This window comes from Caretta caretta, chromosome 14 (genome assembly GCF_965140235.1).
Source record: "Caretta caretta isolate rCarCar2 chromosome 14, rCarCar1.hap1, whole genome shotgun sequence".
NCBI classification, from domain to species: Eukaryota; Metazoa; Chordata; order Testudines; family Cheloniidae; genus Caretta; species Caretta caretta.
This window is the reverse complement of record NC_134219.1, coordinates 14,988,694-15,008,507: the sequence shown is the minus strand read 5'-3', so window position 1 is coordinate 15,008,507 and position 19,814 is coordinate 14,988,694. Positions and strand designations below refer to the sequence as shown.

The following is a 19,814-nucleotide window of genomic DNA, read 5'->3' as shown; positions in this document are numbered from 1 at the left end:
GGCCGTTCTGTTGGATAAAGGTGAGGGGAATGTGTGACACTGTATAACTCTTCATTACTTCATGGTAATTGTGTGATTATGGGAGTGGGAAACTTGGTTAGGAAGTGGAACTGCTTAGACCAGTGGTTCTCAAAGCCAGTCCGTCGCTTGTTCAGGGAAAGCCCCTGGTGGGCCGGACCTGTTTGTTTACCTGCCGCGTCCGCAGGTTTGGCCTATTGCGGCTCCCACAGGCCGCGGTTCGCCGCTCCAGGCCAATGGGGGCTGCCCTTCCCACAGCCCCCATTGGCCTGGAGCGGTGAACCGTGGCCAGTGGGAGCTGCAGTCGGCCGAACCTGCGGACGCAGCAAGTAAACAAACCAGTCCGGCCCACCAGGGGCTTTCCCTGAACAAGCGGTGGACCAGCTTTGAGAACCATTGGCTTAGACTGTTTTTCTGATAACTTTCTATAAAAAAGAGTGTTGTGTTAGATGCTAAGCTAGAAGATTTGTACCCATTGTGTCCTTACTGAAGGGAAGGGGCAAAATCCATACAGCAGTATGGACCAACCTCCCACATCAAGGAAAGGACAGAACATGACTTGTGTACCAGGAATTTTCTGAATCAATGGCACTTGCCCTTCAGCTGAGTGGCAGAGCCATTCTGTCATCAGATGGGAGTCACAAAGCCACAGTAATCTCATCCTCCAGTCCTCACACTGCAGCAAGAGATGTGCTTCAATATGTGATGACCCAGCATCTTTATCCTCTCTCCCTTCCTACTTTTGGCTGTTGGGATGACAGGGCTCTTTCTCTCCCTGCATGCGGTTCCACATCCAGCCTTAGCTGAAGGAGGTTAATAAATGAATCTCAGTTGCTCTCACACAGCTGGATCCTTTTACTTAACACTGTCTGCTCTGTCTGATGCCCACATACAAGGTAGCTTATTTATATTATAGTTACCTCCATGATGTGCTAGACACTGTCCACACATATAGTAAATATATTGTGTACTGCCCCAAAGAGCTCATAATCTAAGAAGAGGGAGGGGAAAGAGGGATAAAACCTACTATATCTGTGAGTGTGTGTAAATGCTGTCAACTATTTCCATGTTATATCAGTTAGCATTCTGCTTATTCTACCTGGGATACAGACAGAGTGAGAACACCAGACATACAGCTGCTAGGAGCTGAGGATCCCAATTCAGGCCCTCAATCTGGTAATGGGCATCTAGAATGTTGGCTTGTAAGTTTTCCTTCTTTCAACAGAGAAGTAAAACAGTAAAAATATGAATAATTCATTAGACAATTAAAGTTCTCTGTTCCCCAGGGTTCAAAAGCATTGTTATATAAATGAAATAGGCACCCTTGGTTTACAGCTGAGTGTCACCTCTTTAGTGTTTCAGGATTTAGAACAGCAAAGAAATGCTGAGTGGCTTTGACACTCAGATCAGGTATGAGATAACATTATTATACCATCAGGTGTGACTCAAATGTTTCAGTTTCTAAAAGCCAAGGGACTGGATGGTGATGGGATTGTGGTAATGTGTTCTAGAGCCCTTTCCTCTAAGTGCTGGTTCAGATGTACCGAGGGCTGTTCAGTGGTTGATGTGAAATCAGCTGATAAGTTTTAGTTTGTGTCCTAGTAGACCAAGTGTTCACATGAAATCTGCTTCCACAACGGGTGCTAACTGGATCCTTGTCTGGCAGTATTAACAGAGAGGCCAAGGACTGAGAACACTAAGGAGTAAATCTCTCCTCCTAGAGGTGACCCTTCCAGATCATGGTTGAGGCACCTTAATGAGGCAACGTGGGGAAGCTTGTTCTGCTGCTGCCTGCACTTTACCTGCTCTGTAGACAGAGGATTTCACTCTCCAGGCCAGGACAGAATTTCTGATAGAGCATGTTGATGTCTATGAAATAGGATGATATGCAGATATTACATTGATATTTGTAAGGGGTGATTTCCGTATATGGAATGTAATCTCCCCCTAATAATGTGTCTCTTCTTATTGGAATTGACTATCATGAGAGTTCAGAGTATAAAACAACAAGGCTTGTGAGGTGACTCCAAGCCTAAACTGAGAATATGCAACCCTCTGAGATTCCAAGAGATGTTGGGAGAATTCATTCGAGTTAAAAAGCAGAGCAGCTTTAAAATTAGTGACTACCGTGGAAATGTCATTTATGTTTCATTGCCCAGACCAGATCTCCCTCCTGGTGTCAGATTGCGCAGCCACCCAAATGTGCATTGATTGAAAGGAATTAGTTGTTTTTTTGGTAATAATAGTACATCCCATTGTATATTTCTTAAGTCTGCATTATGCAAAGAGCAGCACAAGCTGGTGGCGCTAGCAATGGAAGGGTGCTTTGGAACACAGAGACATACAGAATGCCGATTTGCTTACATGAAGATAACAGGCTGTTTTGTAAGCCTGGTTTTTCATGCTGCTGTCATGGTGTTTAGAAATCAAGGGCATGGTAATAAGGTTTTAGTGTTTTTAACAAATACATGGCACTACATTTTTAACTAAACTTTCTTGAGTTTAAAACAAAGCTCGGTAGCTTAATTTAAAGACTAAGGGAAGCAGCTTTGTAGTGTGTGCCCTTTTGCTCTCCCAGAGTCCCATAGAAGCCACTAGGGCTCAGCCTGGGCACAGGGATCCACATATGTGGAGCATCTCACAAGACTGGGGCCTGTGAGATTATGGGAGCATTTTTCTGGGGAAAGCAAAGCCAAGAAAACACTGTAGGAATAAGAAAAGGAGTATTAGTGGCTCCTTAGAGACTAACAAATTTATTTGAGCATAAGCTTTCGTGAGCTACAGCTCACTGCATCCGATGAAGTGAGCTGTAGCTCACAAAAGTTTATGCTCAAATAAATTTGTTAGTCTCTAAGGTGCCACTAGTACTCCTTTTCTTTTTGCGAATACAGACTAACATGGCTGCTACTCTGAAACTGTAGGAATACAACAGCAAGAGGGTTCGGATGCACTTTAAAACAGACGTTTCAGTGCAGTAGTTTGACAACTGTTATATTTATGGCAGTGGACCGGTGGAAGGATGTGTTTTTCTAAATTAATGCTGATATTTAATGACAGTTTGTAGAGTAGTATTCTTTTACATTTGCATTTAAGACTACAGTACATGCATGTTTACATACTTTCACTATGGTTTGATTTGCGGTATTTCAGCTGGATTTGTAACATATTTCTCTTCCTTGGTATTGATTCCTGCTGTTGATAACTTAGTCATTGCGGGAGGGAGAGAGTCCGGATTGGTAATGCAAAACTGCAGCATGTTGTTGCTGCCCCTATAACAAACAAATTTCCGCTCGACTACAATCATGCCTCAGTTGGCTCTGCTGTAAAATTAGGTTGAAGCGGGAGCCTTGGTCACTGTATCTGAGTTGACTTATCCGGAGCAGATAAATTCTTAACAAAAATAGATCTCAATAGCTTCAGGATTCTGCAACCTGCTTCTTTGTGAGCTAGGGAGTATCCCAAAGTAAGGTATTGACAAACTGGATTGTGAATCTCATTTCCAGTAAGAAATGCAAAGGCATCTAATAAATTCTGTGGTATTCCAATAACAAGGCATCAAAGGTAAAGGATCTATGTACTGTGTTAAACCCCGATCCTGCAATTTGTACACATGCAAAACTCCCAGTGACTGCAAAGGGAGATTTGCATACAACAGGATTGAAGGCTCTGGCCCTAAGTAAACGGGCAAAAAGGAGAGAGACACCATTGCAAGCCTGCCTAGCTGGGGTACGACTGTGAGGTTGTTCTCTTCTATTCAGTAACTAGAAAATACTGAATCTGTAAGTACATGAGCTTCATTGCCTGGTTCTGCAGAAAACTGTATTAGGTGTTTTGCTAATTTTGAGTGGCCTGACTTGACTTTGACACGCCTTCCTGACTGAGCACCCACAGATATATGGGAATGGAAATTGTGAACTCATTTCTCAATTTTGATGGGTGGCAGTTGGCGCTTCTCCCTCGGAAAGGCCAGTTATTCTGCTTCGTGTATTTTGGTAATATGTGTTCTCTGTTTTTATTTTTTTTACTAAAGATAAAGCCACCAACCCGTCTAACAGGCAAGAAGACTGGGAGTACATCATTGGGTTCTGTGACCAGATCAACAAAGAACTTGAAGGGTGTGTGTTCCAAGTCAGTCAGACTTAGTATTGTATTTTAACATTCTCAGTTGAAACAAAATTTTATGTCCAGCTGTTGATGTTTTATGTTGGAAAAGTATGCTGATATTACAAGGAAAACATGAACATAAAGGAAGTAGGGTAATGTGGAAGCATATAGCAAACCTCTTCCTCTTTTCTTTGAAAAACAACGTGATCTGAGCGCAGGATTGGGTGCCAGGAAAACATGAGTTCTAAACCTGCCTCTGACGTTGACTGCTTATCTGGCCTTGGGAATCTTTCCTAACCTCTCTGCCTCAATTTCTCAATCTGTAAAATGGGGATAATAATCCTTATCATTTATTTTCATAGAATATTTCACAGAATCATAGGACTGGAAGAGACCTCAAGAGTTCTAGTCCAGTCCCCTGCACTCAAGGCAAGACTAAGTATTTATCTAGACCCTCCCTGACAGGTGCCTGTCTAACCTGCTCTTAACCTCCAATGATAGAGTATACAACCTTCCAAGGCAATTTATTCCAGTGTTTAACTACCATGATAGTTAGGATAATGTCCAACCTCCCTGGCTGCAATTTTTATATATTGAGTGTTCTCCATTCTGACTAAGCCATTTACAAGTTAATATAAAGCTTTACATCTTTAGAAAACTTTATAAACAATAACTAACGAACCCTCATGAGTCATGGCACTCCTGCAAAGTAGGGAAGTATTATTCTACCGTAGACAAAGCAAAGTGAGGCACAGAGAAGGTTAAAGGCCACACCATGAAACATTCAGTGAAGCAGGATTAGATCTCAGGAATTCCTGGCTACCAGTCCTGTGCCCAGACCATGTGCACTAGACCATGTTCCCCTTTTACATGTGTAAACACCCCAGTTTACATAGATGCTGTAAGGATTATTTTGTTAAAGTGCTTTGAAGATGTAAAGCTATAGAAGGGCAAAGTGGCATTTCCTTTTAATTTTGTGATACCGTACTTGTCTAATCAGAAGATTTTGTGAAAGTCTAGAAAGTCCTAAAATCCCTGTGTCTGTTTTATTTATAATGTGGCACCTTGGTTTGTTTCAGTCCACAGATAGCGGTGAGACTGCTGGCTCATAAAATCCAGTCACCCCAGGAATGGGAGGCAGTCCAGGCCTTGACAGTAGGTAGTCCTTATCTCCTCTCTCAAAGCCCAGAGCCCAGCTGGGCTCTTCAATGAGGAATTTATGGGGGGGCGATCCCTACTGTTCAGTGGGGTTATCTAGTACCATCATTCCCATGCTCACTGAAACTGACACAATCAACTCCTTAATTCTCCTCCTCTGCAAGGGGAGGAAGACCAAGAAAGAAGGATACTTGACTCGTGTAACTGAAGCATGGAGTTAGTTTACTAACTGTATTGGAGCCAGAAAAACTCAGTTTCACTCTAGGTCCTTTGGTTTGTTACCTTCAGGGAGGTTTTTTTTTTCCCACCGCTGCCACCCCTCCGCAGGAGAGGGCTCCTCAGCATGCTCTCTCGAGATTGGGGAAGCTGCCTGTTTCGATAATTTCACAGTCAAAGAAGTGGGGTTCAAGCCTTGTGTCCTTGGGTGGAAGTTCCTCTATCTCAATGAAATGTGACCCTTACCTGTCACCTGTTCTAGTTGGGGCCTCCCTTAGAAGAAACCAGCTGTGTGGGATGTGTTTGGGTTTGGGATGTGTTGATTTCACCACCTGTTTCTGTTGCTTGAACACAGGTGCTGGAAGCTTGTATGAAGAACTGTGGGAGAAGATTTCATAATGAAGTAGGGAAGTTTCGGTTTTTAAACGAGTTAATAAAAGTTGTGTCTCCAAAGGTCAGTCTTTAAGCTATTTTCTATACCTATTTTGTAACAGTCTGGCCTTTCTAAAACCACAAGTAGCTCCCAAAGCGTGCAGCACAGTATCTGGCTCACTGTGTGAATTAGTCTGTAGCTTTTGTTTGCTGGGTGTTTTGCACTGTGATTACTAGTTCTCTCAGCAAGCAGCAGTTGTTTCTCATTGCTTGTGCAATACTTAGCATTGCTCATTCCCTTAATGTGGTGCAAGCACTTTTAGACCTTGTGTTACTCATTTTGTTTAAACATGATCATCAGCAGGGAGAGGAATCGTAATTCAATGGTTAGAGAAAGGGACTAGGAGTTGGGGCTCCTGGGTCTGGTTCCTGGGTCTGCTACTGACTTGCTGTGTTGTCTTGGGCAAGTCACTTAACCTCTCTGTGCATCAGTGTAGCAGGCGGGTAATACTTACATATCTTTTAGGGATCTTATGGGGCTTCATTCATGTTTGGAAAGCATTTTGAGATTCTTTGGTGAAAGGTGATGTCAGTGCAAAGTATTATCATCACCATCATTTTCTTATAACAAAAGCAACTGGATACTAACAGGAGGTTTGATCCTTCTTCCATTGAAGTCACTGGCAAAGCTCCTACTGATTTCACTGGGAGCAGGACTGGGCCCAGAGCATCCCATTTAGCCATGGAATAACTCCAAACTGAATTTGGCTCATGTTGTCTCAGGCAGGTGGAGACAAGATGATGTTTTATCATGAAACACAATGTAAATATTACTTTAAAGAGGTAAGGGAAGTTTATGTCATGGTAAACTTCATCTTGTATCAGTGTAGTTAGTGATGAGTGCTCCTGGCCATCTGTGTTACGAAACTGTATCCCAGATCAGCACAGACAGGATACAGGGGGATATTCATACTCCCATCTAATGTGAAAACAGACTTTAATGAGCACATAATGAATTCCCATATTGAGTGGTTGGGTTGGTATTTTTTTTTTGTTTTGTTGTTTTTTTTACAAAGAGAGAGAGAGAGATTGACATGTTTTCCTTTCTTCCCCCTGCCCCCTCAGTACCTGGGAGACAGAGTCTCGGAGAAGGTGAAAACCAAAGTTATTGAGTTGTTGTACAGCTGGACAGTAGCACTGCCAGAGGAATCCAAAATCAAAGATGCCTACTATATGCTGAAGAGACAAGGTGGGAAGCAGCTTCTCATTCGTGCATTCCTGCACGCTACATGTTTAAGCAGGAATGTCACAAAGTGGGGTCAGTCAAGAAAGCAGCCTGTATCTGGGGGCAGGACTTGTTCAATCAGATGGTAGAAAAGACCTAGAAAAGTCTATGTGAGAATTTTACACTGGTTTAACTTAAATTGGTTTTTAAGCTGATTTAGTTAGTGCAAACCTCTGTGTAGACACTCTTATTTTAGTTTGAGTGGATTATCTTGATTTAGCTTAAATTGATTCCTAATTAATTTAAACTAAACAAGCCTGGTTTAAACCAAAATAAGAGCATCTTTTTCACATAGGCAAGGCCTAAAGTGGTCAGAAGAGACGCTCATAGCTTCAGCACAAAGAGTCTGCCTTCGGAAGCCTCTATGAGTATAATGCAAAGTTAAGGATTTTGTGGTGGGGCCTGGCTGTGAAACTTGATCCTTTCTCCAACTAGTGGCTCGAGTCTGTGGATACCGCATCCTGCATTATTGTTCTCTGCTTGTCTGTTCTGCTTCCCTTATGCTAAAAATACACATGGCTTTGGATTTGCATAAAGCAGGATTACATGGGGCCTTACATTGGAGTTCCCAGGCCAACGTGAAAGGAGAAAGACCCAGAGTGGAGAGCTATCGATTATGTGGGTTGTAAGGATGTGGCAAACTAACCCCTGGAGTGTTGGCCTTTCCCTAAGGAAAACATCCCTCAGTTCACCAGATAACATGCACAGGGATTTTGCTGCTGTATTAATCCTCACTGAAATATCCTTCCATCTCAGTGTTCGAAGAGCTGGGCTGCATGTTCCCTCTGAACCCAGTATGTGAATAGCAGCGCTGCACCCTCTCTGTGCTGCCTGTATACAGATATTAGCACTATCCTGAGTGACTGCATGTACAAACCTACTTTGTTTCTCTTTCTTCTCAGGTATTGTTATGTGTGACCCTGTAATTCCAGTGGATAGAACTCTGATCCCCTCTCCACCACCTCGCCCCAAAAACCCTGTGTTTGATGATGAGGAGAAATCCAAGGTAAAGTGAAGGCTGGAATCTTGATACCCACCAACAAAACAAAACAACTTAAAGTAAAAGGAAGTGCTCTGACTCAGCTCTAATCTGCTGGTATGTGGGCCTGATTTCACTTGGACTGTGGGTTTGATTCTTACCACTTGGAGATTCAGAGTTGAAATCCTGAGTTAGAGACCATCTCAGTGTTGTCACTGTCTGGCCATTTCTAGTTAAGTCGCTCTCCAACTGCTGTAATGGAGGAGAGGAAAAGCTTTTCACCTTTCTGCACCGGGAGGAATTCTTGTCTAGTATCAGAAAGTCTCCAAGATCCCAATGTGCTTGTACTGTACATGAATGAAAATCTGGTAATTTAACAAAAACCAAAATAGCAAATCCATTGAATGACTCCTAAGGAAGTTACTGTAGTTGGAAAAGCTTTGACCTAAGTCTGCTTTCTCTGAACTGTCCACTTCCCTTTCTCCAGTGCAGCAGCCATTGGATACATGATCTTTCTGCCTCCTTTTATTAAGAAGCTACTTTTCCCTAAAAAGTTCTCTTCTCTTCTTACAGCTTTTAGCCAAACTGTTAAAAAGCAAAAACCCAGATGACTTACAAGAGGCGAACAAGCTTATTAAATCAATGGTAAAAGAGGTAAGAAAACACAATAGAATTATTTAAGAAACCCCTGTAGTAATGATCATTATCAGGGGCTTGCTTTGTCATTTGTAAACATTTTAACACCAGCTGGTACACAGCTTTAGTGACTCATGAACAGCAGAATCGCTGGACTTGTTCTTTCACTCTCCATTAGTATTGCACTAGTTCAACTATTTAAACCGGCCTGCTCATCTGTGCTTGAAGCTTTGGGGACTGAATGACTCAAGGGAATTAGCAATGAAGTCTAGAACCTTTCACCTTTAGGATTGCCAGTCACATCCAGTCCGTAGTAACTGAAAGTTGATATCATCCAGTGGCTGTTGGGTGGGCTGTGTGAAATGAATTTGTTGGTGAGTTTCACTCTGGGTCCTAGTTAGCAGGTGTTTGCATCACAAAACCTCTATAGCTGGTTCCCTAGTTGGAATATAATAGCAGAAAGGGCAAGGATCAAATGAACCATGGGGAATGAACTACCTTCTCACTCCTCAAGGGGGCACTCTGCATCAGGGATTGGTGAGGGAGAAGCTTGAATTGCTGCTGTCTTTGTAATATCTGATCTATGGATACAGAGGACTGTCTCCAGGGTTGTCAATCTGGCACTTATCGGAAGTTGTCTACATGCACATATACATCCAACCCTACCTATTAATGAAATTCTGATGTGTCCATCCACTCCAGTATCCAGGCGTCATGGAGTTCAAGTGACCCAATGTTGTTCTGGCAAGGAGAAATACAGTTTCTAATTTGGAGAGAATACAAGTCACTGGAATCTCTTTTCTGTATAAGTTAACCCTGCTCCCATGCAACTGTAGGCATCACATTGAGGGGTCTCCCTTATCTTTGGTGGAGAGCATATGTCATAAATATAAAGGGAAGGGTAACCACCTTTCTGTGTACAGAACTATAAAATCCCTCCTGGCCAGAGGCAAAACCCTTTCACCTGTAAAGGGTTAAGAAGCTAAGATAACCTCGCTGGCACCTTACCAAAATGACCAATGAGGAGACAAGATACTTTCAAAAGCTGGAGCGGGGGAAGAAACATAGGGTCTGTCTGTCTGTGTGATGCTTTTGCCGAGACCCGGTCAGGAATGCTCTTCAGAACTTCTGTTAAGTTAGTAAGTAATCTAGCTAGAAATGCATTAGATTTCCTTTCGTTTAAATGGCTGGTAAATAAGCTGCAGTGAATAGAATGTATATTCCTATTTTTGTGTCTTTTTGTAACTTAAGGTTTTGTCTAGAGGGATTCTCTATGTTTTGAATCTGATTACCCTGTAAGGTATTTACCATCCTGATTTTACAGAGGTGATTCTTTTACTTTTTCTTTAATTAAAATTCTTCTTTTAAGATCCTGATTGCTTTGTCATTGTTCTTAAGAGCCAAGGGTTTGGGTCTGTGTTCACCTATGCAAATTGGTGAGGATTTTTATCAAGCCTTCCCCAAGAAAGGGGGTGTAGGGTTTGGGGGGATATTTTGTGAGGAAGACGTCTCCAAGTGGGCTCTTTCCCTGTTCTTTGTTTAACACGCTTGGTGGTGGCAGCATAGGGTTCAAGGACAAGGCAAAGTTTGTACCTTGAGGAAGTTTTTAATCTAAGCTGGTAAGAATAAGCTTAGGGGGTCTTTCATGCAGGTCCCCACATCTGTACCCTAGTATTCAGAGTGGGGAAGGAACCTTGACAGCATACATGCCTAATTAGAATGGGTTAGAAATTTTCTGACGGAATGTTTTTGGAATGGAAAATGCCAATTTGTTGAAAGTGAATCATTTTGCGGAAACGTGTTGATTTCAACAAAATTTTGTTTAGGGAAAAAACAGAATGGAGCATTCCAATATTCCAATTCTAACTCTTCGGAACGGAATGTTTTGATTTTCTATTTCAAAATGCCTTTTTGTTTAATTTTAAAAAATATTATGTTGTGTAATATAACATTTTAAAAAGTCAAAATGGAAACAAAACATTTCAATTGACCCTAAACAATTTTGTTTTTAAATTTCTTTCACAAGAAGTTTTGAATTTGTTTTGGTTTTGTTCTGTGTCAGAATGGAAGGCTTTTTTGAAATTGCAGAATTTCCAGCAAAATAGAAAATCTAGTTCCTGCCCAGCTCTATTTCAAATACGCATCAGCATTTCATCTGATGCGACTCACAGCTGAGCTCCTGCTGTTGAGATCTTGTGGGAAGATTCACTCTCCTCTTTTTGTTTTAAACCTTGAAGGATGAGGCTCGGATCCAGAAGGTGACAAAACGCATGCACACTCTAGAGGAAGTGAATAACAACGTGAAGCTGCTGAATGAGATGCTGCTTCACTACAGCAAAGAGGACTCGTCGGAGGCTGATAAGGAGCTCATGAAGGTGAGTACAAGCTCATCGCTCTGCATAGGAGTCCTTCAGCATTTCCTTCTTCCAGACTTTATGGAGCTTTACCTTTGCACAAAGTTGCAAATACGCAAAACAAAGTGGTCAATGATATGAAGAGCAGCAACCAGAGCTGAGAGCAATCTATGGGAACAATCAGCTGGAGATGATAATACTATGTACTTAACACTTTTCAGCTGAAGGACTCAAAGTTCCTTGTAAAGAAGCAGGCGCTATCTCTGTTTACAGGTGGCGAAAGTGAGCACACCAAGAATCCATGACTTGTTGAGATCACACAGTGTGTCAGTGGCAGAATCAGGAAGTCACATTTTCTGATTCCCAGTGCCACTGGCCATGCTGCTTGTGGTGGAAAAAGTCATCTCTCAAAGGACCATATTCAAATAAACTTACAATCTTTGATCCAAACAAAAAGGTTTCCTTCCCTTCAGGGGAAGAGCTTGTCGACACTGTGTTTAATGGAGAGAGCACCAAGAAAATAATAATCGAAAAGGACCGTAAAGATTGGTTTAATTTCTATAATAGACACAGATTTTTAATCCACCAGGGGTTCTCCGTGGCTGTACATGCAAATTTCACTCTATAATATAAAAAATAAAAATGATACATACATGAGCACCTCAGGTGATGGTAAAAAAACCCCACAACTAATTCAGAAACTTGCCCTTCCTTGAACCCATCTCCACCAGAGTGGAGGTAGTGACCTGTGTGCTCATGGACCACTCCCTGGACTGAAGACAGGAATTTTGGTTATGGCACTGACTGGGACTAAAGAGATCTGGATTCAGTTCCCAGCTCTGACTTTGAGTAAGTCATGTGGTTTCCTTGTGCCCAGTTCCCCACCTGTAAAATGGGGATGACCATACTTCCGTTCTTCCAATTAGATCGTAGGCTCTTTGGGGCAGGGAGTGTACAGCACCTAGCACAATGGGACACCATCCTCATTTGGGGTCTTAAGGAGCTACTGTAGCAGAGATGATGATTAAAATAGTCCAGCATGTGGAGTACAAAGAGAATTAAGTATAAATGCCAATAGCATGGAGGACTGATGATATCAGTGGCAGGCCATGACATTTGTAATAAGACATGCAACAACTCACTTGCATGCCTTATGTGGTCCAAATGGTGTCCTCCATTCAGCATGACCTTCCAAGTACAGCAAGCTTTACAAAATGGCATCCCCCTTGGGGGCTGGACAGAAAAGTCCTGCGATCTGCCAGTGGGACAATGCACAACTAGTTGGGCATGTAGTGTGTGCCTTGTGTACATAGCATGCCACTGGCTGGTATTCATCTTTATTATACTGAGAATGTAGATCGGACTTGGTCTCCTTATGCTGCTAAAATGGTGAATAGCTCCCTATGGGACTGGGAAAGGGGAATTTGGACACCTAGTTGGACCAGCACTCGCATCAAGAAAAGACTCTGGGTCTCCCTTCATACTGGGACTTCCATGCGGATGAATCATTTCATGCTGACTGCAAGAGCAGGGTTTGTTGCTGTCGATGGTTTTTGGCTAATAAGATGCTTTCTCCTGATCTCTCTTCCCAGGAGCTCTACGAAAGGTGTGAAACCAAAAGACGGATGTTATTCAAACTGGCCAGTGAAACAGAAGATAACGACAGCAGTTTGGGTAAAACAACCATCTCCCCTTTTTGGTGGGAAGGGTATGTGGCTTAAGGAGGAGTTTGCAGCCAGGCTGGTGTGGCCAGTAACTGTGCAGGGGTACAGCAAGGGGGCTATTAATGTTACATTACTTCTTTCCATGCTTCCATGGATGTGAGTGGCCTCTAACAGGCAGATAAAAACCCAAGGCCCTTAAAGCTTACAATCTAAATTAGAGCAGGGCCCTGGCAGTAAGAATTGGTAGGGAGGGAGGCTGTGTGGGAAACGATCTCAGTGAACACAAGGTAGGGGGCATACGGCTCTTAGAGGAGGGGAGATGTCCCTATGGGAGCTAATCACTGAGTTGTTATTATTTATTACGACAGTGCCTCAGGGCCAGCTGAGAATGGGGCCCCATTGTGTGAGGTGCTGCACAGACAGCCCCTGCCCTGAAGAACTTGCAGTCTAAATAATGGGTGGTTGTTGATGATGATTATTGAGCATCCAAAGCAGTAGAGAGAGCAAAGTGACTGAAATCTCTACTGGAGTTTTTGCCTCTCTCCCACATCTAGGGGAAATTCTGCAGGCCAGTGACAATTTATCCTGGGTAATAAATTCCTATAAAAAAATAATCGAGGGTCAAGTCATCAATGGTGAAGTGGATATCCCAACACTGTCTGCAACAGAAGGTGAGTAGCCATCTGTTTGGTTCGGTTTTGAATCCTGTCATTTTGAATTTCCTCTTGTGAAGGGTGTCCAATTAATTGCAGTAAAGGACAGTATTATCAGCTGTTTGGGCTAAAATCTGCCCAGGTAGGAATGACAAATCAGCTCCCAAACAGCAGCCATGATGGACACACGGATGAGTTTATAATTCTAGCCACCGGTGACAATGCTTTGACTTGGGAGGCTCTGCCATTTGCACTGCTGGCTTTTTAATAATGAAACTTTATGACTTGTGACGTTCTGACTAAGCAGACCTGCATGTGACCTTGGCTTTCCTGTCTGGATTACTAACAGCTGATGTGGAATGCAACCTTTTAGTTAGATTATTCAACCGTCCTGGCCCCACCTGAAGGGTTAAATACCATCAGGGGAGAAGTTAACATACATTTATTGTTTATCTTGTTCTCTGTGCTTAAATGTAAGGTTGGGAGCATTATCTAAGGGATTGGAGCAGGGCCTAGGAGTCGAGGGATGTGGGTTCTGTTTCTGGCTCTGCTAGCAACTCAGTTTGTGAATTTAGGCAAGTCCCTTATGCTGCCACTATCTGCCTCAGTTTCCCCATCAGGAAAATGGGACTAACAATAGCCACTTCTCTGGGGTGCCATAAGGCATAATTATTGTTTGGAAAACACTCTTAAGATTCTTGGATGAAAAACATGAGGGAAATGATCGTTGTACAGAATGGTGTCCCTTGTCACAGGGAAGAGTGAGGATTTGCTTGTGATGAACTTGAAGGGGACTCTGGACACAGAGAAAGCCCGTAGTTCTTTTTGGCTCACTAGTAACACCTTGACTGAGTGCAACCTGTGCTGCCTATTGTCACCACACTGGGTCTCCCAAGTTCTAGCCAGAGCTAAGCAGGCATGGAAAGGATTGCCAACTACACTACACATAGTACATGCAGTGGAGAGAGCAGTGGCTGGATTGGGCTCCTCTTTTTGTACAGAAGTTTCCTAACTATACAGTGTCCAGCTCAGTAGCAGTGTAACAGCAAATCCTCCAGTGGAAAGTATCTAGGTTTCCTTTCTTCTGACGAGTCCAAAATTCTGATTAAAAGAGAAACCCCCTTACCCAGAGCATCTCTCTGATAACTTTGCCCTGGCTATTGCCTTCACATTGTTCAGAGCCTTTGCTCCAGCTGACTGCAGTCCCTCTTATAATTTTTCTCCCCATCTCTGCAGGGAGCGATCCCACCAGTAATCTCAGTGCGCTCATTGACCTCGCTGGCATGGACATCTCCAGCACCCCGCCACCACCAATGCCACCTGCAACACTAACACTAGTGCCGACACAAGCTTCATCAGAAATCCCCATCCTCCCACCTCCTCCTCAAAAGTTTGGTCACTCGCGGAGCCGGTCCTCCAGCCAAGCAGAAGCTCCTCTGACTCATCAGAGCAGCATGGCCAGTTCCCTCTTCTTGCTGGATGAGGAGCTGCTGTGTTTAGGTAAGAGGCTGGTGTGGCTAGGGTATGTTCTGAGGAAAGGGTTTTATCATGGAGCCTGGTTCTTGAGCTGGGCTGCAGAGAACAGTGTACTAGCCATAGATTGCCAATTCTGTGGTTTCTTATTCTGGTTTGTTTTGGATGTCATCATCCACTGGACACCTAAGAAGCTCCCTCCACAGAGTGGCCCTGTGAATGGGAATTTGGCAGTAGGCTAGAGTTAAAACCTCTGGAGACTCTTCCTGAAATAGGGGTAGGTCACAAATGCAGTGACTTTGTTGTAATCCCAGTCTAATCTCTACGGGTGCTTGTCGACATCAGAAAACCACCACCACACTTGGTTACAAGTTTCAGGACTGAAATAGCAGTGGGTGCTATGGTTAGAAGAAAAGTGCATTAGCAAATCTGCATACAGCAGCCTGCACAGTACTTGCCTTTGGGACTCTGATACTGAATAACAGAGGATGCTACAGGTCAGGAAACAGGAACATTGGAAGTGCTGCATGGAGAAGGTTGCCTGTGTGTGCAGGACATACCTGCATTAGATCATTGAGCCTGTGGCTGATCATTGACACGGAATGTGCATGTCTCTTTAATGAAGCTTTCAAACTGTAGAGTTGAACTGAGTAGTTTTACCACAGTGGTGAAACACCCTATAGGAGGTGGGAGAGGGTTAGAAAAACTAGCCGTCGAGCTCCCCTTCTTATTGCCTCTTGACTTTAATGTTGAGAATTTTTGCAATTTTACTCCAGTATCCAAATCTTTTCTTCTGCATTCAGGCCTGAATGACCCAGCCCCCAGTACAGTGAAAGAGTCGACGGAAAACAACCAGTGGAATATGTTCCAGGTACGAAGAGAGGGATTTATTGACAGAAAGACTGTCATTGTGGGAGATCTCTGAGCACTCTCGATGTATGCTTTTACCATATCCTGTGGGAGTGCTCACACGCAGGCCAGAGATGATAACTTCCAGACGTGAAGGCCTGTGTCTTGCCTCTGGCCTTGTGTAACTGGGATATCTGAACCAGTACAGAGAAGATATCTCTGCTTTCACTTTCCTTCTTTGTATGTGCTGCTTTTTGGTATCTTAACAAACCTTGATACAAAAGCTACCCTTTCACATGGGGAGGATGTCGGTAAGTCTAGACTGAATAGAAACACAAGGGATGCACCCAGTTTGCAAGGGAATAGCTGTATTCTGGACTGAATACACTCGGAGGCCAAAGGCAGAGTCCATCGTCCCAGGAGACTGGGACTGCTGAATGAACAGTTAGCACCCTTCAGTTGTTGCTACGCTGAAATGTACTGTCCATCTTCTCTCCCCTCTGCTCTGGCTATTTACTCCTGAGGGCATTCTGCGCCAAAAAATTAAAAATTCCGTGCCAAAAAAATAAAAATTCTGCATACAATATTTTAAAATTCTGCAAGTCCCGTCCTCCCCAGCACAGCCAGGACTAGTAGCTGAGCTCAGTGCAAGGTAGGAGCCACCAGCCAGGTCTTCCCCAGTCCTGCCCCCTGCGATTTACCACTCTGCTAGCTGCCCTGGGCACCCAAAACATACTGCTGGGGAGGGTTGGATGACCGCTCTTGTGGCTTCCCTTTGCTTCCCTGTCAGAAAGTCATTTTTCTGCATGAAAGCAAAGAAATCTGCGGGGAACATCATTTCTGCGCATGCACAGTGGCACAGAATTCCCCCAGGAGTAGGCTATTGTAAGTTTCTCTGCTCTGTTAGGATACTGCCCTTAGGAATCCCCATCCAAATGCCCATAATAAACATGGCCACCTCAACTTCTGACTCCTCCCCACTTAGCTCCTTTCCACTAGTAGTATCCAGTCGAGCACAGCACCATATGCTGTCAAGTAAACTACAAATTGGATGTAGTCCAACAGATGCAACATATTCTTCTGCTTGCTTCCTCCCCCTTCATGTCCTAATGGGTAAGGCCTATATCAATGAGTTACCATGGTATCTAAGGCATGGCAGGAATTAATAGCATGCACCTGTCCCCTCTGTTGCAGAATGACCAAATGGACCTTGACTTCTTTAGTCCGAAGCTGGTGACTGTCAGCTGCAATACTGCAGTGAACCCTCTTCTTCATCACACATCACAGTCTGTGTGTGGAACATCAGCGCCTCTGTCTTCCACTTTCACAGCCTCTCATATCCCTGCACCTAATACAGCCCCGTTCTTGTTCTCTGCTGGACCAGCAGCCCCTCTGGGCCCGCCAAAGACTATGCCAGTTCAGTACCTCAGTTCAGCCGTGGGAGACAGTGCTTTGCATAAGATGGATGCACTGGGACATCTTCTTGAAGAGGTCAAAGGGTAAAAGTCCTGGATTTTGCTTCCTCTCTCCCGTTTGAAAGTTATCCTTGCTATAGCTGTCAGGTTGGCAATAAGGATGTCCTGTTTCTCGCTCTAGTTTGATGGAAGTTTACTGTTGGATAGTGATGGTCTTACATTTATTTAGCATCTCTCCTCTTGAAGGATCTCAAGCACTTTACAAACTGATATACAAATTATACCCAAAGGTCACTGACCCACCACTGAAATGCAGCCATCTCAGTGGTGAAGCACAGCATCTGCTTTGCACTGCACAGCTACACTACACAATGGTTTAGGTAGGCAGATTGGTAAGTTGACCAGAACACTGGGGCTAACAGGGCCTACTCTTGTGAAAAGTGCCCTGAGATCCTTAAATGACCGTAAGTGACCAGGACCCTTGTTTTCATCTCATCTTCCAGCAGTATTGGGTCCCAGCACAATGCTGAGGCACTGGCTCATTGCTGATTTGGAGAGGAGTGACACCTCCCAAATCACCACCACTCCCTGAAACATTGCGTAATGTTCACCCAGCCCAACACTGCTCAACACAGAAGACTTTACAGTGTCACGACACGAGGGTATAATTGCAGGCCCCTGGTTTCACTCTAGTGATTTGCCATTGTCTCTGGTAGTGCGGGAGATGGAGTGAAAGCCTGCTTCACGCTCAGTGCTGTCACTGCCACTTCCGCTAGCCAATATAGTTCTTAATTTGCCACTTCTGTTTTTGTCTCCCTCCTAGGCCTTCAGCCCAAGTGAAGTCAGCGTCCTCAGTATTCCACCCTGGGGTTACCTTGCCAGCCACTGTCACCTCTGCCCCTTTAATATCCACCACAGGATTGCCAGTTGCTGCTCCAGTGGCCCCTACTATTCCTTTTCCAAGCATCTGCACGGCAGGTTCAGGAAGCCCTCTATACCAGCCAGCTTCATTCCAACAGCAGGGCAGCCCTCTGAAAGGGCCTGATGCTTCTTTGGCCAATGTCCATGTTCCACTGGAATCCATTAAACCCAGTAAGTATCTCAGACCCTTTTCAGCCTGCTCCCAATCCTGGACTGTTGCTGTTCCAATACTCTAACTCTCAGACGTTGTCAGTTAGCGGTATAGGGCCAAATTCTCTCTGTAGCACCCAGATAACACTGAAGCATGTCTGTGGGATTGCAGGGATGGAACTGAGAGCAGAATCCAGCCCTCAGCACAGACCGCATTTAGGGAGGCTATGCAACCAGTTCTGGTTGTAGCTTTCTGGTTCCCAAGGATGGGGCTGTTGGCAGCTAAGCATGGAATGGACTTTCTTTCACGTGGTCCTGTCCTGCCCACAATACAATATGTGCAAAAGTTTGTAGGGTCTCAGGCCAGGGTTTTATGGCCAACTCCTTCCAACCAGCAAGAGAATCAAGAGGTTTTTAAGTCCCTTAATTTGAAACTACTGTTTCTCCTTGGAATCCCCTGCCTGTGTTCTCAGTATACTGCCGTATGCGTACAATAGAGCCGACAGTTGCCTCTGAGATTGTGCTGCCACTTACAGCGCTGGAGTGCTCTGAAACAACACACTGCAACGTGCCACTCAACCCAGGTGCTAAGAGCCTCACTCTTGATACTGCAAACCGTGGTTAGCTTTGAGCCAGGGTCCCTACTGTGTAGCAGTGCTGTCATCTTGACACACACCCCACTATGCTTCTTGCCTGTGCTACTGCCATTACACACCTCCACTGTGTTTTACCTAAAAACCATCGGGCTATGTTAAAGCCCAGTCCAGCCCTGGCTAAGCAGGAAAGCGACATGCAGGGTGTCTGTGCTGATGAACAGGCGATTGGACTTTGGATAAAGTCGGTTGTTCTGTCAGCTCTGTTGCATTCAGAGCACAAAACGTTTTGCTTTTCCTACCACATATATAGTCTTGTGTTTCTCTTCCCCTTCCCTCCGTCCCCAGGCCGTGCTCTTCCAGTGACAGCCTACGATAAGAACGGGTTCAGGATCCTCTTACACTTTGCCAAGGAGTGCCCACCGGGGAGGTCAGACGTGCTGGTTGTGGTGGTGTCCATGTTAAACACAGCACCTCTTCCTGTGAAGAACATTGTACTGCAGGCTGCAGTACCAAAGGTAGGGAGACACAGACTCAAAGATAGATTGGGATCATACTTCGACACAATGGGTGTGAGCTCTGGGACTCAGACATGACATTACAATACTAGCTTTTCTTGGGCCTCTACTCTTTCTGCTTCCAAAGAGCCCTAGAAGAGAGGAGAGACGGTCTCTGTGTATCCTAAGTAACATACAGCAACAGATACTGCTGGTAGGGAGCATGTACCCCCTGCAGGGTAAGGTCAGCTCATAGCAGCATCAGGGATCCTGTTAAAACTTGGCCAACAGTTGTGGTGTAGCTGAGAGCTACCCATGTCCCTGTAACTGGGTTAAAGCCTCAGCTTCCTGACAGCACGATCAACAAATGGAATAAACTCCCAAATGGTGGGTTTAAACCCCATTGAAAGGGACATTTAAAACTAAACTGGACATTCGACCAGAAAATATACAATGGGGAATAATCCTGTCCTGGCC

The 19,814-nt window shown here is 44.2% G+C and overlaps 1 protein-coding gene across 3 annotated transcripts in view; it reads left to right on the top strand.

The window, feature by feature from the left end:
• Window positions 1-19,814, top strand: part of GGA3 (golgi associated, gamma adaptin ear containing, ARF binding protein 3) — a 31,921-nt gene that overhangs the window by 5,070 nt on the left and 7,037 nt on the right. For 2 of the 3 annotated variants that reach the window (XM_048817610.2, XM_048817609.2), the window contains exons 2-15: window positions 4,049-4,133; window positions 5,202-5,277; window positions 5,852-5,950; window positions 6,994-7,117; window positions 8,056-8,159; window positions 8,706-8,786; window positions 11,006-11,143; window positions 12,715-12,796; window positions 13,341-13,457; window positions 14,676-14,939; window positions 15,716-15,783; window positions 16,956-17,260; window positions 18,000-18,268; window positions 19,189-19,358. In XM_048817610.2, the coding sequence (XP_048673567.2) occupies window positions 4,049-4,133; window positions 5,202-5,277; window positions 5,852-5,950; window positions 6,994-7,117; window positions 8,056-8,159; window positions 8,706-8,786; window positions 11,006-11,143; window positions 12,715-12,796; window positions 13,341-13,457; window positions 14,676-14,939; window positions 15,716-15,783; window positions 16,956-17,260; window positions 18,000-18,268; window positions 19,189-19,358 (1,982 nt within the window). Of the gene's footprint in view, window positions 1-4,048; window positions 4,134-5,201; window positions 5,278-5,851; window positions 5,951-6,993; window positions 7,118-8,055; window positions 8,160-8,705; window positions 8,787-11,005; window positions 11,144-12,714; window positions 12,797-13,340; window positions 13,458-14,675; window positions 14,940-15,715; window positions 15,784-16,955; window positions 17,261-17,999; window positions 18,269-19,188; window positions 19,359-19,814 lie in introns of those variants that run through there. The other variant, XM_048817613.2, reaches the window with a different exon arrangement.